Raw genomic sequence first — 15742 nt, 5'->3', positions numbered from 1 at the left:
TAGATAAATAGGTACCACTCCGGCGGGAATGTAAACGGCATTTCCGTGTGCTGCTCTGGTTTGCCAAAAGCGGCTTAGTCATGCTGGCCACATGACCCGGAAGCTGTACGCTGGCTCCCTTGGCCACTAAAGCGAGATGAGCGCCGCAACCCCAGAGTCGGCCACGACTGGACCTAATGGTCAGGGGTCCCTTTACCTTTTAAGCTGCCCAGAGTGGCTAGGGAAACCCAGCCCGATGTGCGGGGGTATAAATAATAAAATTATTATTATTATTATTATTATTATTATTATTAAAGTGCTTTGCCATTTTCCCTCAGCCTTCCTGCTTGATCTTTTTGCAAACCACTTTGAGGATTGCTGCTGCTGTTGGCAACCAAGCAGTGTGTATATTTTGAGAAATAAATTAATAAGAAGAGCTTGTGGGATCCGACAGCAACGATGGCAGGAAGGATGTTTTGCCGCTGGAGGTGAAACAAAAAATGCCACCCCCCTCAACTTCTCCTCTTTTTCTGCACCCCCGCATGCAAGCTGAAGGCGATGGAGGGAGAAAAAGGAGGCTAGAGAGGAGGGGGACAGCAGCAGTGTGGATCTGACGCCTGAGGCAACTGCCACACCTCACCTCGCAGTTGTGCCGGCTCTACGATACGATACTCTTTATTGTCATTGTCCCATATAGAACAACGAAACTGAAAAAATCTACATCAGACATTCAAAACCCCACAAGCCCACTATCCCAACCTGGTTAGCCCCCTAAAAACTCTGATACCCCATAATTAAATACAATATACTCCCAAAGAGACTACCTTACACTGCGTTTAAAACCAAAATCGCATTTGGGTAGAAACTGTTTCTCAGGCGGCAAGTCCTAGTCTTGATAACCCTGGACCTTCTTCCAGAAGGCAGTAGCTGAAAGAGATCATTTCCGGGGTGCGCACTATCCTGCGCTATCTCTGCCGCTTTCTTATGGCACCTGACAGCATAGATTTGATCCAGGGTGGGAAGAGTGCACCCAATTATTCTCTCCGCAGTCTTTACAACCCTGGACAGCATTGTTGTTTCCCTGGCCGTGCAGCTCCCAAACCACACACAGAGAACGTAAGTTAATACACTCTCAGCAGTACAGTGGTAAAATGCCATCAACAGGTCCTTTGAGAGATTGTTTTCCCGGAGGATTCTCAGAAAATATAACCTCTGCTGTGCTCTCTTCATCAGGTCTTTGCTGTTTTCTCCCCAGGTTAGGGGGTCTCTCAACTCCATTGCCAGGAATCGAAATGGGCACACCGGGCTCCGTTCCTCTCTGCCCTTTGCCATCGCCCGCCCTCCTCTCCCTGCCAGGAACTCACCTTGTAATTGTTGGAGAGCTTGTGAGCCTCAACCTCATTCTCTGCGGTGAGGGTGGTCTTGACCAGGCAGCCATCGCATGTCGGGACTTCCTCGGAGTGGTGGGGGCAGCAGGAAGGGTTCGAAAACACTAGGGAGGAAGCAGGCAGAGGCATCAGGACGCGTCAGGGGTACTGTTATGTACTGAGTTGAATAGGATCCAGAATGCAGCAGTCTGATTGGTCCTGGAAGAATAGGATCCAGAACACAGCAGTCTGATTGGTCCTAGAGCAATAGGATCCAGAATGCAGCAGTCTGGTTGGTCCTAGAACAATAGGATCCAGAATGCAGCAGTCTGATTGGTCCTGGAACAATAGATTCCAGAATGCAGCAGTCTGATTGGTCCTGGAACAAGAGGATCCAGAATGCAGCAGTCTGGTTGGTCCTGGAACAATAGGATCCAGAATGTAGCAGTCCGATTGGTCCTGGAACAAGAGGATCCAGAATGCAGCAGTCTGATTGGTCCTAGAGCAATAGGATCCAGAATGCAGCAGTCTGATTGGTCCTGGAACAATAGATTCCAGAATGCAGCAGTCTGATTGGTCCTGGAACAAGAGGATCCAGAATGCAGCAGTCTGGTTGGTCCTAGAACAATAGATTCCAGAATACAGCAGCCTGATTGGTCCTAAAACAAAAGGATCCAGAATGCAGCAGTCTGATTGGTCCACAGGAGCCACCCAATCCAACTCCAGGTGGAAATGAATCTGCAACCTGACTGGACTACGGGAGAAACCCGGAATTAGCCAATCACATGGGGGCCATTGTGTAAATAAAGTATATAAAGCAGACATTTCGGGGAAACTTCCATTCCTCACTACAATGAGCTGAATAAAGAGCATGAAATCCACAACAGAGCCTAGGGCTTGCTGATCAGAAGGTCGGTGGTTCGAATCCCCGCGACGGGGTGAGCTCCCGTTGCTTGGTCCCTGCTCCTGCCAACCTCGCAGTTTGAAAGCACCTCAAAGTGCAAGTAGATAAATAGGTACCACTCCAGCGGGAAGGTAAACGGCATTTCCATGTGCTGCTCTGGTTCGCCGGACACGGCTTAGTCATGCTGGCCACATGACCCGGAAGCTGTATGCTGGCTCCCTCGGCCAGTAAAGCGAGATGAGCGCTGCAACCCCAGAGTCGGCCACAACTGGACCTAATGGTCAGGGGTCCCTTTACCTTTTACAATACAAGCTCCCTGTTTCCACCCCCACACCTTACCTGGCAGTATCCTGGGGGTCAGGATGCCATGCATGAGTTGGTGGGACCCCGAATGGAGGTCCCCCACGTCCCCATGGGTGTTGTTGACGGCAGCGCAGTGCCGGTCGCAGAGAGACCCCCTCCGATGTGAGTCAGCCTTGGACTCCGGTTCTTTGGGGAAGTCTGGAAGGGGAGACAGAATGGCTGTCAGATAAATGCTGGAAGTTACCGTATTTTCCCATCTATAAGACGCCCCCTATTTTGGGGGGACTCTGGTTTAAGAAAATGGGGGGTATGACCTCCGTGTATAAGACGCCCCCACATTTTTGACATTATTTTAAAGGGGCAAAAACCTAGTCTTATACACGGAAAAATACGATACGATTCGATAATCTTTATTGTCTCTAAGACTATGATGAAAAGAAAGGAAGTTAGTAATTTGAACTAATTATATTAGAAAATGAATATTGGAATGAGATTTAATGAAAATTAGTTAGGAAGGATTTTAGGAAGTCACTTAACAATGGAAATTAGCTTGGAATTTGATTGGAAGAAATTTTCTATGTTTGTTTTTCATATGTTTTGTTTTATGCGTTAAGTTGTAGTTGTTAAAAATTTGGAAATTAATAAAAAAAATTGGTTGAAAAAGCTAATCTTTATTATCATTGTCCCATACAGAACAACGAAACTGGAAAAAAAATCTACATAAGGCCTTCAAAACCAACAAGCCTGCTATCCCAGCTATCCCAACCTGGTTAGCCCCCTAAAAACTCTGATATTTTAAAAATACAATATACTCCCATAGAGACTCCTTACATTGCATTTAAAACCAAAATCACATTTGGATAGAAACTGTTTCTCAGGCGGTTAATCCTTGTCTTTATAACCCTGTACTGGTAACTCAGCCTTGAAAGTGGCCCACAACTCTTGGGGCGGGGGGATGAAAAATCTGCTAATATGGTGAGCCCCTAGGAATTTGACACCACTCTGCTATGTACAGAACATTCCTCCAAAGGGATCAGAATAGCTCCACAGATGCTTCTCTGCACTGCTGTGTGTACACAAGAACAGGGAGCTTTGGGAAATCCCAGTTTCCCAGGTTGCAACGAAGGACTGGCCCTGTCCTTTAAAAAGATACCTTTCGGACGTTAGATATACAGTGGCACCTGGGTTCTCAAACTTAATCCGTTCCAGAAGTCGGTTCCAAAACCAAAGCGTTCCAAAACCAAGGCGCGCTTTCCCATAGAAAGCAATGCAAAATGGATTTATCCGTTCCAGACTTTTAAAAGCAACCCCTAAAACAGCAATTTAACATGAATTTTACTATCTAACGAGACCACTGATCCATAAAATGAAAGCAATAAACAATGTACTGCAGTCACACAATCAATCAGTAGCTGAACTGGGTTCCACACAGTCACAAAAACAAATTAACCGAAAAAGCCTCGAAAACAAAAACGCCTTTTAGGGCTTTCAAGGTCAGCACCAACACTTTGAATTGTGCTCGGAAATGTACTGGGAGCCAATGTAGGTCTTTCAGGACTGGTGTATGTGGTCCCGGCGGCCGCTCCCAGTCACCAGTCTAGCTGCCGCATTCTGGATTAGTTGTAGTTTCCAGGTCACCTTCAAAGGTAGCCCCACATAGAGCGCATTGCGGTAGTGCAAGCAGGAGATAACCAGAGCATGCACCACTCTGGCGAGACTGTTTGCAGGCAGGGAGGGTCTCATCCTGCATTCCAGATGGAGCTGGTAAGACAGCTGCCCTGGACACAGAATTGACCTGCACCTCCATGGACAGCTGTGAGTCCAAAATGACTCCCAGGCTGCGCACCTGGTCCTTCAGGGGCACAGTTACCCCATTCAGGACCAGGGAGTTGTAAGGCTTGTAGCAAGCAAAATACTTGCTGGCCATGAAATCACAGCCCCACAGAAAGCCGACGGACTTGCCACCTGACACCAAGGGACTGGCGCAATCATCAGATGATGGCGAGGAGAATTATGCGCAGCCCGTGGGGTGCGGGGCTCACATGATGCGCACCAAGGCAATCAATTAGACACCACTGAGAGATTAAGGGCAGCTTAACCGTCTCGGAGCCTTAAGACGTCTTGGGATGAACATCAACAAAGGAAGGAGGGAGGAGAGAGGGAATCACCCCCACCCCCCACCCCCACAGGGAAACCAAGGGACGCGATGCATTAGCTCAGGGGTCAGCAAACTTTTTAAGTAGGGGGCTGGTCCACTGTCCCTCAGACCTTGCTGGGGGCTGGACTATAATTGGGGAGGGGGATGAACAAATTCCTATGCCCCACAAACAGCCCAGAGATGCATTTGAAATAAAAGGACACATTCTACTCATGTAAAAACACGCTGATTCCCAGACTATCTGCAGGCCAGATTTAGAAGGCCTTAGTTTGCCTACCAAAACAGCATCTTAAAAAGCAGAGACATCACCTTGCCAACAAAGGTCCATCTAGTTAAAGCAATGGTTTTCCCAGTAGTGATGTATGGAAGTGAGAGCTGGACCATAAAGAAGGGTGATTGCCAAAGAATGGATGCTTTTGAATTCTGGTGCTGGAGGAGACTCTTGAGAGTCCCATGGACTGCAAGAAGATCAGACCTATCCATTCTGAAGGAAATCAGCCCTGAGTGCTCACTGGAAGGACAGATCATGAAGCTGAGGCTCCAAGACTTTGGCCACCTCATGAGAAGAGAAGACTCCCTGGAAAAGACCCTGATGTTGGGAAAGATGGAGGGCACAAGGAGAAGGGGACGACAGAGGACGAGATGGTTGGTCAGTGTTCTCGAAGCTACGAACAAGAGTTTGACCAAACTGCAGGAGGCAGTGGAAGACAGGAGTGGCAGGCGTGCTCTGGTCCAGGGGGTCACGAAGAGTCGGACACAACTAAACAACAACAAGTTTGCCTATCCATGCATTAGCTCCCTGCCCCGAAGCCTAGAGCAGCCTTTCCCAACCTGATGCCCTCCAGAAGTGTTTGCACTACAGCTCACAGCATCCCTGGCCATCAGCCATGTGAAACGAGGCTGCTGGGAGTCACAGCAACCTGGAATGTCTTCTCCCTGGTCTCCCAGCAAGGGTGGGGCTCGCTCCTGACGCAGAGCGTGTGCCCCACATGCAGAAGGCCCCAGCTTCGATCAAAGGGTAGGTCTGGGAGAGAGACCCTCATTTGGAACCCAGGACAGCTGCTGCCAGCCATTGCAGAGAATAGAAAAACACATACCAGGAACAGAAATGAAAACATCAGGTCATATTCAACTAAGTTTCACTAGGAGTAAGGTATAGGTAAAGGGACCCCTGATCATTAGGTCCAGTCACGGACGACTCTGGGGTTGCGGCGCTCATCTTGCTTTATTGGCCGAGGGAGCCGGCGTACAGCTGGTCATGTGGCCAGCAGGACTGAGCCGCTTCTGGCAAACCAGAGCAATGCACGGAAACGCCATTTACCTTTCTGCCAGAGCGGTACCTACTTATCTACTTGCACTTTGACATGCTTTCGAACTGCTAGGTTGGCAGGAGCAGGGACCGAGCAACGGGAGCTCACCCCGTCGCAGGGATTCGAACCGCCGACCTTCTGATCGGCAAGCCCTAGGCTCTGTGGTTTAACCCACAGCACCACCCGCATCCCTTTTTCACTAGGAGTAGGTGAGCTGAAATGAATGAACACAACTAAGGCTCCCATCTGAACCATACATTGAAAGTATCATCCCATCACTGCCATGGCTTCCCCCAAGGAATCCTGGGAGCTGTAGTTTGTTAAAAAGCTGCTGAGCGTTACCACGAGACCCCTACTCCCTTTGCAGAACTACACCTCCCAGAGTGCACTGGGAAGAGGGATTGGTTGTTAAAGTACTCTGGAAATCTCAGCTCTGCTAAGAGGGAGAAAATGGGTTCTCCTAACCACTCTTAGAAAACTACTGTTCCCAGAATGCTTGCTGGGAGAGCCATGGCTGTTTAAAGTGGTAATATGCTGCTTTCAATGCACAACATAGATCAGGCATAGGCAAACTCGGCCCTCCAGATGTTTTGGGACTACAATTCCCATCATCCCAAAAGGACCAGTGGTCAGGGATGATGGGAGTTGTAGTCCCAAAACATCTGGAGGGCCGAGTTTGCCTATGCCGGACATAGATGTGCCAATGGCTTTAGCGCCCCCTACTGTCAGCCTCCGAGTTTTCTGCCCAATGAGTTGTAGTTTCAGCTGAACATGGGTGGGAACTTGCTTCCCCTGCAAGGTGAGGGTTTGAAGCAGAGACGTGCAGAGCCCCACGCAATCGCAACGCAAACACGATCTTATCCACCAAGGCCGTGAAAGACGCCCTGCCGGTGACCCAGAATTTTCTTTTTAAAGAGGTGCAGGAGGAGACAAGACAATGGAAGAATTTAGGGTCAAAGGCTATCAAGATAAAACCTGATTTTATCAGGGAACTCTGGAAGATGGGGGAAAAACGAGTGCTTTCGGCTCCAAGAGCTTGGGCGCTGTCATGAAGCAACGAATGCAACTTCTCCCTTAATTCCCTGTGGCGTCTGGCTTCTAGAAGAAGGATACAGAATCACAGAATGGTAGACGGGGCCACGAGGGTCATCTATTCTAGCCCAACCCCTTGCGACACAGGAATCTTTCGCCCAATGTGGGATTCGAACCCACGACCCGCAAGTTAAGAGTCTTGTGCTCTGTCGACAGAGCTAAACCTCATGGATGCTCTGTTTTAAATAAGAACAGAAGAAGAATCCTACAAGCAGGATCAGGCCAGTCTAGGCCAGCATCCTGTTCTCACTGCAGCCAACCAGATGCCTCAAAGGGCAGGATCTGACCGCAACACTCGCTTTCCCCACTAGGAATTCCCAGCAAATTTTCAGAGCTGTACTGCCTGTGGCCAGCAGCCACAGCGATAGCGTTATCCTCCATCCATTTATCTCGCCCTCTTTGAAATGCCAAGGTCCCGCTAATCCCCAAGAATTCAGGGCGATTGGCTGGATCAATGGGCAGCAGGGTGATCTCATCTTTCCAGCATTTCAAATCTGAAATCTTAATTACCCCTCAATCCTCTGGACCACTATGGACAGGTGGGGGACTTTGTACAAAATGCCTTAAGACAGGGGTCAGCAAACTTTTTCAGCAGGGGGCCGGTCCACTGTCCCTCAGACCTTGTGGGGGGCTGGACTATATTTTTTGGGGGGGAATATGAATGAATTCCTATGCCCCGAAAATAACCCAGAGATGCATTTTAAATAACAACACACCTTCTGTTCATGTAAAAACACCAGGCAGGCCCCACAAATAACCCAGAGATGCATTTTAAATAAAAGCACACATTCTACTCATGTAAAAGCACGCTGATTCCTGGACCGTCCATGGGCCGGATTTAGGCGGCGATTGGGCCGCATCCGGCCCCCGGGCCTTAGTTTGCGTACCCGTCCCTTAAGACAGGCTTCCTCAATCCCAGCCCTCCAGATGCTTTTGGCTTACAACTCCCATGTTCCCTAGCTAGCAGGACAAGTGGTCAGGGATAATGGGAATTGTAGTCTCAAAACATCTGGAGGGCCGAGGTTGAGGAAGCCTGCCTAAAGAGGACCCTCGCTCTCCGGCGAGACCCAGAGATGAACATCGTTTGACACTCGCATGCCCCATTTTAAGATGGGATAAAGGCAGGGCCGGATTTCGGTTTGATGAGGCCCTCAGCTCCGAAAGGCAGTGTGAAGCCTTGTTTCCCAGCTGGGGGATCCCTGCCCGCTCCTGCTTGCACGAAAGTAGGAATGGGATCAGGGCTGCTCCGATGGGAAAGGCGGCATCACACTGCCCGAACCTCTCGGCCCTCCTTCTCCGCCTTCTATGCCTGACGCACCGCGCACCGCTTCCCCACCACCACCGCTGAAAAACCCACAACTCAGGGGCTGCCCAGGCTCAGGGAGAAAGGAGATAGAAGCCTCGGAGGAAGGGGAAACGTGGCGGTTGAGGTCAAGGCGATGGCCTCTCCTCTGCCACCGCCATCGCTGCAGCATCAATGTCACAAACTATCTATCTATTTATTTATTTGAAGTGTCCCCAGATTCATAGAAAAAAATCTGCTAACCTTACAAGGGCAACGCGGGAATCTTGGCTAAAGCATCCATAACACGTTGCCATCCAAACCACCAAGGAAGGAGAGTCCACCATCTCCAGAGGGAGTCCGTTCTAGCTTCACGGTGCAAATTTATTTTAAAAGCTGCATTTAGAATTATTACACTACTCTCTTCCAAACTTAAAAACGGAAAGCGTAATGCTGGTGGTCAACAAAAGAGGTTTAAAGACTGTCTCAAGGCAAATCTAAAAAAAATGTATAAACATATACATATACATGTATATGTATATACAAGCAAATATAAAAAATGTATAAAAATATATAAAAAATGTATAGAAATGTATGAACACCAACAATTGGGAAACACTGGCCTGCGAGCGCTCCAGTTGGAGAACAGCCTTTGCCAAAGGTGTCATGGGCTTTGAAGACACTCAAACTCAGGACACAAGGGACAAACGTGGGAAGGCACGCCTGGCAAATCCACACCGTGATCAAGTCCCACCCAGAAACCAGTGTCCCCACTATGGAAGGACGTGTGGATCCAGAATTGGCCTCCACAGTCACTTACGGACTCATTGTTAAAACCGTGTTTATGGAATACAATCTTACTCGGCCACGAGGGATCACCGAAGAAGAAGACTTTAAAAATATTTTTATGCCACCTTTAAAGCTAAACATCTTATCAAGGTGCTTTGCAAAACCTAAACCAGCAATATAGACGTACACATGTGCACAATATTAATCTCAGGGTTGTGGGTTCAAGCCTCACTTTGGGCAAAAGATTCCTGCGTCGCAGGGGGTTGGACTGGATGACCCTCGGGGTCCCTTCCAATTCTATATTATCCGCAGCTCTGCTACTCGAGGGTCATCGCTCCAGCAGTGTGCAAGCCCTGGCTCTGCATGCCAAAGGTCGCCGGTTCGATCCCCGGGTGGGGCTGGAAAAAAGACCTCTCCAAAAAAGCCCATGAAAATCTGGAGAGCTATGCCTAATAAAGGACAACTATTTAAAAAATCTGGAGATCTGTTCCTCCTCCTCCTATAAGGGAGATGCTCCTGCCCGGCCCCTACTTCGCCCCCTTCCCCACGGAAGATAAGCGACCCCTCACCGCAGTTGTCGTGCGTGTGCCTCCGCCTGCGCGCGTGATCCGCGTCCGCCGACATCGCCGCGCAAACCGGCTCCGGGTTCGCCACCGCCTCCAGCGCTGCGCTCCGGCGCGTAACTGACCGCGGGCGCCTCTCCAAGCTCCGCTTCCCCGGGCGAGTCCGGCACGTGCCGGGGGTGGGTCTGGGTCCAGCCCCAAGGAGGAGGTGGGGCTGGGGGTCGGGGGTCGGGAGGGGCAGCAAGGCAGGCAGGCAGGCAGGCGGCGCGGTGGGGCAGCGAGCGCCGCCTCTCCTTTCTCTCGCTGCGCAAAGCGTGCGCTTTCCTCGGCGCGCGCTTGGCTTTTTAAAGGCGCCAGTCCTCAGGGCGGCTCTTACGCGCGGGAGCGAGCTCCGCCGCCGCCGCCGAGACCTGGCCGAAGGGGCTGCGAAGCTTCCCTGGGAGTAGGGAGGCGCTGCAAAGGAGCGGAGCGCGGTGGGTTGCGCGCGCAAAGGGACCCGTGTACGAGGAACGTGTGAATGGGGCCAAGCGCAGCAGGCGTGCATATGTGGGCGCTTTTAGGGCGCAGTTGTTTTGGAGGGAGGGTTACTCTGAAAGGTCCCCAAAACTAACATTTTTACACGTAACACTGTATTTTTCAGGGAAGTTTTAAATGTGTGACGTTTTAATGTATTTTTAATCTTTGTTGGAAGCCGCCCAGAGTGGTTGGGGAAACCCAGCCAGATGGGGGAGGTACAAATAAATTATTATTATTATTATTATTATTATTATTATTATTATTATTATTATTATCATCATTTTGCAATGTTTTGTTAAAAGTTGTCTGTTGTCGCTTTAGTTCTCTTTGCACCACTTAAGAGATATTTTAAATATATTAAGCGGTATAGAAATTAAGTAATCTATAATCAGGTTAACGAAAGGCAATAATTAACTCTGTCCTAGTGAGGAGGGGGGGACATGGGTGGCGCTGTGGGTTAAACCACAAAGCCTAGGACTTGCCGATCAGAAGGTCAGCGGTTCGAATACCCGTCTCCCGTTGCTCGGTCCCAGCTCCTGCCAACCTAGCAGTTCAAAAGCATGTCAAAGTGCAAGTAGATAAATAGGTACCACTCCGGCGGGAAGGTAAACGGTGTTTCCGTGCTTCTCTGGTTTGCCAGAAGCAGCTTAGTCATGCTGGCCACGTGACCTGGAAGCTGCACGCCGGCTCCAGTAAAGCGAGATGAGCGCCGCAACCCCAGAGTCGTCCGTGACTGGACCTAATGCTCAGGGGTCCCTTTACCTTTTAGTGAGGAGGGGAATGCATTCTGCACATGGCCATAAACACTGTTTCTGGCAGCGGTGAGAAACTTCAGGCACAGAGGCCATAGGCGGCCCTCTAAGCCTCCCTTGGGACCTTCCCCTAGGCCACACCCCCTCTCTCAGGCCACACCCCTCGCTGGGTGTGCTCCGCCCCCTTCTCAAGTGCTTTAGCCATTCTAGAAAGAAACCTCAAACTGTGAAATAGCTTCTCTTGCTTGCCTGAACGAAGGATGGAGAGGCGTGTGGGTGCAGGAAAACTCGTCTCTTGACCTGGCAGGGTCGTTGTGGGGGCTAGATGAGGAGTGGGGAGAACCATGTACCCCATCTTGAGCTCCTGGGAGAAAAGATAGGGGATCATAGAATCTTAAGAGTTGGAAGGGACCCTGAGGGTCATCTAGTCCAACCCCCTGCAATGCAGGAATATGAACCTGTCCCGTATGAGGATCGAACCTGCAACCTTGGCATTATCGGCACCATGGTCTCACCAACTGAGCTATCCATGATAGAACTGCAATAAAATATCTCGGTTCGATTTTTGTGTGGCTAGAATGCAACTCATGGTACAAAGGTGGATTGTTCCCCTGCCCACTTTTTCTGCAGAGATATACGTGTATGCAGATTTTATCCAGTTTTTTTATCTTGTAAACTGCCCTGAGATCTTCAGTTGATTGGGACTATATAAACGTAATAGATAATAATAGTAACATATCCACATTCCTTCTCTCTAGTCCTGGTCTGATATCCTAAGCCCATTTCTGTTGCAGGCAGTTATTTGTGAATTTCCTGGGCAATATGGCTGGTGTAAGGGACGCAGGTGGCACTGTGGTCTAATCCATAGAGCCTAGGGCTTGCCTATCAGAAGGTCGGGGGTTCGAATCCCCGCAAAGGGGTGAGCTCCTGCCAACCTAGCAGTCCCTGCTCCTGCCAACCTAGCAGTTCAAAAGCATGTCAAAGTGCAATTAAATAAATAGGTACCACTCTGGCGGGAAGGTAAACGGCGTTTCAGTGCGCTGCTCTGGTTCGCCAGAAGCGGCTTAGTCATGCTGGCCACATGACCCGGAAGCTGTACGCTGGGTCCCTCGGCCAATAAATCGAGCGCCGCAACCCCAGAGTCAGCCACGACTGGACCTAATGGTCAGGGGTCCCTTTACCTTTTTAAGGAATGGCAGCATTCTGCATGACATTAAATAGCAACAATGGCACAAGCAAGCTTTCCTTCCTGTAGGCTATGGGGTGTGTGCAGACTTCAGGCTTACAGGATCTATTTTTGGGCATTTCTTTTACTAGCTCCCCAATATTCCCAAACTATAGCGAAGTGCAAAAAAGTGGCCCAGGTAGATCTACAAGCAGATCCGAGATCTATAAGCAGATCCCAAACTGCTCCTTCTGCAGTGGATACGATCTTTGGCAGCAATCCCATTTAACTTGATGGGACTTATTTTTGAGCAGACAGGCTTGGAAATGTGCTGCTTCCAAGCCTGTTTCAATTCCAAGGGTGCTCTGACATTTATATTTTCATTCTTATTCTCCAACCCCCGCTGTAATATGTAATAGGGGTTCCGCTCCATTTTGTAACAGATGAGTTTTGTTTTGTTTTGTGTTCACCAGAAATGATCTTGTCAGTGCTGTGGTTATTTTATTGTTTACTTCTGAAAAAGGTATCTCCCAATTCAAGCTGCAATAGTTAACTCTCAAGAACTAGGCCTAGGCTAGGTTTGTAGCAAAGAGATAATTCTGAACTGATTAGCCAGTAGTGCAAATCCAATTGACGATGAATGATTTATTGAATCTGATTAGGCCTGGCAAGATATGCTGTACTGGATAAGGGAACCAGCTATTTATGTTCTCGCTTTATACCTTCGACTGTTGGTGGGGGTTTATAGTTCTGTGTAGCAATGATGCCAGGATAGCAAGCCGGAGCATTCTGCTGCTAACACGAAAGTCAAAATTCTTCCACCAAGGGAGACTCCAGCATGCAATCAAGTGTATCGGCAAGTCTCATGCTATATCCATTTATGACTCCCTCTCTCCAGACTGCGATTTTCTCTCCTGCTATAGGCGCAGTTAGGACTGCAAAGCTAGGAAGGTTGCATTTGTTGTTGTTTAGTCGTGTCCGACTCTTCGTGACCCCCTGGACCAGAGCACGCCAGGCACTCCTGTCTTCCACTGAATCCCACAGTTTGGTCAGACTCATGCTGGTAGCTTCGAGAACACTGTCCAACCATCTCGTCCTCTGCCGTCCCCTTCTCCTTGTGCCCTCCATCTTTCCCAACATCAGGGTCTTTTCCAGGGAGTCTTCTCTTCTCATGAGGTGGCCAAAGTCTTGGAGCCTCAGCTTCAGGATCTGTCCTTCCAGTGAGCACTCAGGGCTGATTTCCTTCAGAATGGAGAGCTTTGATCTTCTTGCAGTCCATGGGACTCTCAAGAGTCTCCTCCAGCACCAGAATTCAAAAGCATCAATTCTTTGGCGATTAGCCTTCTTTATTGTCTAGCTCTCACTTCCATACATCACTACTGGGAAAACCATAGCTTGAACTATACGGACCTTTGTCAGCAAGGTGATGTCTCTGCTTTTTAAGATGCTGTCTAGGTTTGTCATTGCTTTTCTCCCAAGAAGCAGGCGTCTTTTAATTTCGTGGCTGTTGTCACCATCTGCAGTGATCATGGAGCCCAAGGTTGCATTTATCACCCAGTTATTCTCAATGGTCACAACTGACATGGCATTGTCACAGGCTGCACATCACCCATTTCATACCACTGTCCACCATGTGTTTTTTTTTTAAAAAATGTATGTATATCTGCGCTTCAGGGATAACATTTCATGCAGCTGATGAAATGTGGACTAATCAACTAAAGCTTATCTCCTTTTAAATCCGTTAAGTCTCTACAAGGCTCTCTTTTATACTTCCTACAGAGACACCCGGAGCCCCTGCAAGCGTTGCAAGAAAATTTTCCGCTGTGAACATGCTTCTCCTTGCTAAGGCTAAACTTCAAAATGGGGAGTAATGTTTCAGCTGGGTTTTTACAGGGCATTGCGTGTTGTTTTATACTGAAACTATGACAACCCCTTTGGCTGAAGCTAGAACTGTGGGCAAAACCCACGTTATCAAGTCACCCCACACCTCCATAGGGCTGGGGCACATTTCGGCTTTTGGGAAGACATAAAATGAGAGTTCAAAAACCACAGCAGAGTAGTATTTTTTTTTTTTATTAGGGCCAACTGAGGTGTCAGAAAATAGCAAGCAAGCTTTCAAGTTCCTCACAAACTGGGGAGACCCATGTCCTCTGGTTCCATTAGCTATTCCTTTTGGGGTATAAAACAAGGGCTTCCCATAACCCACAAAATGAACCCTGATATGTGTTGGACATTCATACACAGGGGAAGAGTAATAAGCACTGAAAGTTGGTCAAAACCATATGAGCAAATAAAAGTTTACGTTGTCGATATCGTCACTTTGTGGGTATCTCTGCTGTGTTGGCATAACCCACAGGTCTTCTGCTAGTTCAGGTTTTGAGCTCACATTAATTTAGGGAAATGAAGTATCACTACACTTTTACAGGTGTGAATCTCTTACTGAGCTAGATTCCTGTTAGATGGAATCTCACACCTGGGCAATCAAAATGGATCTGGCTCACAGCAGTGGTCACCAAAAATCTTGTACAGACACGATCAGTGAACCACAGACCTCCCCACTTTGTGCAAACTCATTATGTACTGAGGCCAACAATAAATCTACCAGTATGTGGACCCTGCTATACAGACACTTTCGGCCTCAATGTGTTTTCTGCTTCTGTAGTTCTCCAATTTCCATATTTGTCCAAACTCATACACTTATCTCCCATTTTGGTTGTTGCTGCTACATGTAGGTCTCGCTAACATGTTCTAAATCTTAAGTTGATGTGAAAAATCATCAAAATAGAATACATTCCAAGAGCTCACCAGTGATATAATTCCTTCTTCTGTATAGCCAGCAAGACTGTATCTGCCAGGGACTGAGCTTTAAAGGGCTGACAACCCTGTACAAATCTGTACCAGGATACCAAAACAGTGAGACAAAAGACTCTGGCAGCCAGACTGAATGGTCATTTTTCTCTGCAGTTCCCAAAGAGGAAGTCTGGATGGTTTTCAAAAGGTTTGCGGGCAGGTAGTAGTATTGAAGCAGGAAAAGGCAGAGGGAATATTTGTTTTAAGCTGGAGAAGAGGAGCACATTTTTCTCTTAAGGGTCAGTCAGCCCACTCTGGGGTTCATTTTTACCAAGATCAAGGCTGGCAAATTACACCGAGAAAGGCTGCACTTTATGTAGGGTTTCCATCCTGCAATTACAGTGGTGCCCCGCAAGACAAATGCCTTGCAAGACGGAAAACTCGCTAGACGAAAGAGTTTTCCGTTTTGGAGGTGCTTCGCAAAACGAATTTCCTATGGGCTTGCTTCGCAAGACGACAATGTCTTGCGAGTTCCTGCTGGTTTTTTTCCCTCCCCCCCTTTTTCTAAGCCGCTAAGCCGCTTATCAGCTGATCCGATCAGCAGATAAGCCGCTAAAAGCCGCTAATAGTGCTAATCCCCTAATCCGTTAATGGGCTTGCTTCGCAAGACGAAAAAACCGCTAGATGAAGAGAATCACAGAACGGATTCTTTTCGTCTTGCGAGGCACCACTGTATTACCCATGCTTTTTAAAAAACCAAGCCTCAAGTCAA

The 15742-nt window shown here is 48.5% G+C and overlaps 1 protein-coding gene across 1 annotated transcript in view; it reads right to left on the bottom strand.

The window, feature by feature from the left end:
* Positions 1-9871, bottom strand: part of LOC309541240 (uncharacterized protein) — a 47424-nt gene extending 37553 nt beyond the window's left edge. Inside the window, exons 1-3 of the mRNA XM_082238859.1 lie at positions 9754-9871; positions 2590-2751; positions 1344-1471 (exon numbers count right to left, since the gene is read on the bottom strand). Coding sequence (XP_082094985.1) covers positions 1344-1471; positions 2590-2751; positions 9754-9808 — 345 coding nt within the window. The 5' untranslated portion in view covers positions 9809-9871. The remainder of the gene's footprint in view (positions 1-1343; positions 1472-2589; positions 2752-9753) is intronic.
* Positions 9872-15742: the final 5871 nt, after the last annotated feature.

This window comes from Podarcis vaucheri, assembly GCF_965113315.1.
Source record: "Podarcis vaucheri genome assembly, chromosome: 10".
In the NCBI taxonomy this organism is placed as follows: domain Eukaryota; kingdom Metazoa; phylum Chordata; class Lepidosauria; order Squamata; family Lacertidae; genus Podarcis; species Podarcis vaucheri.
Note: the sequence above shows the minus strand (reverse complement) of the source record. Positions and strands in the feature narration are given on the sequence as shown.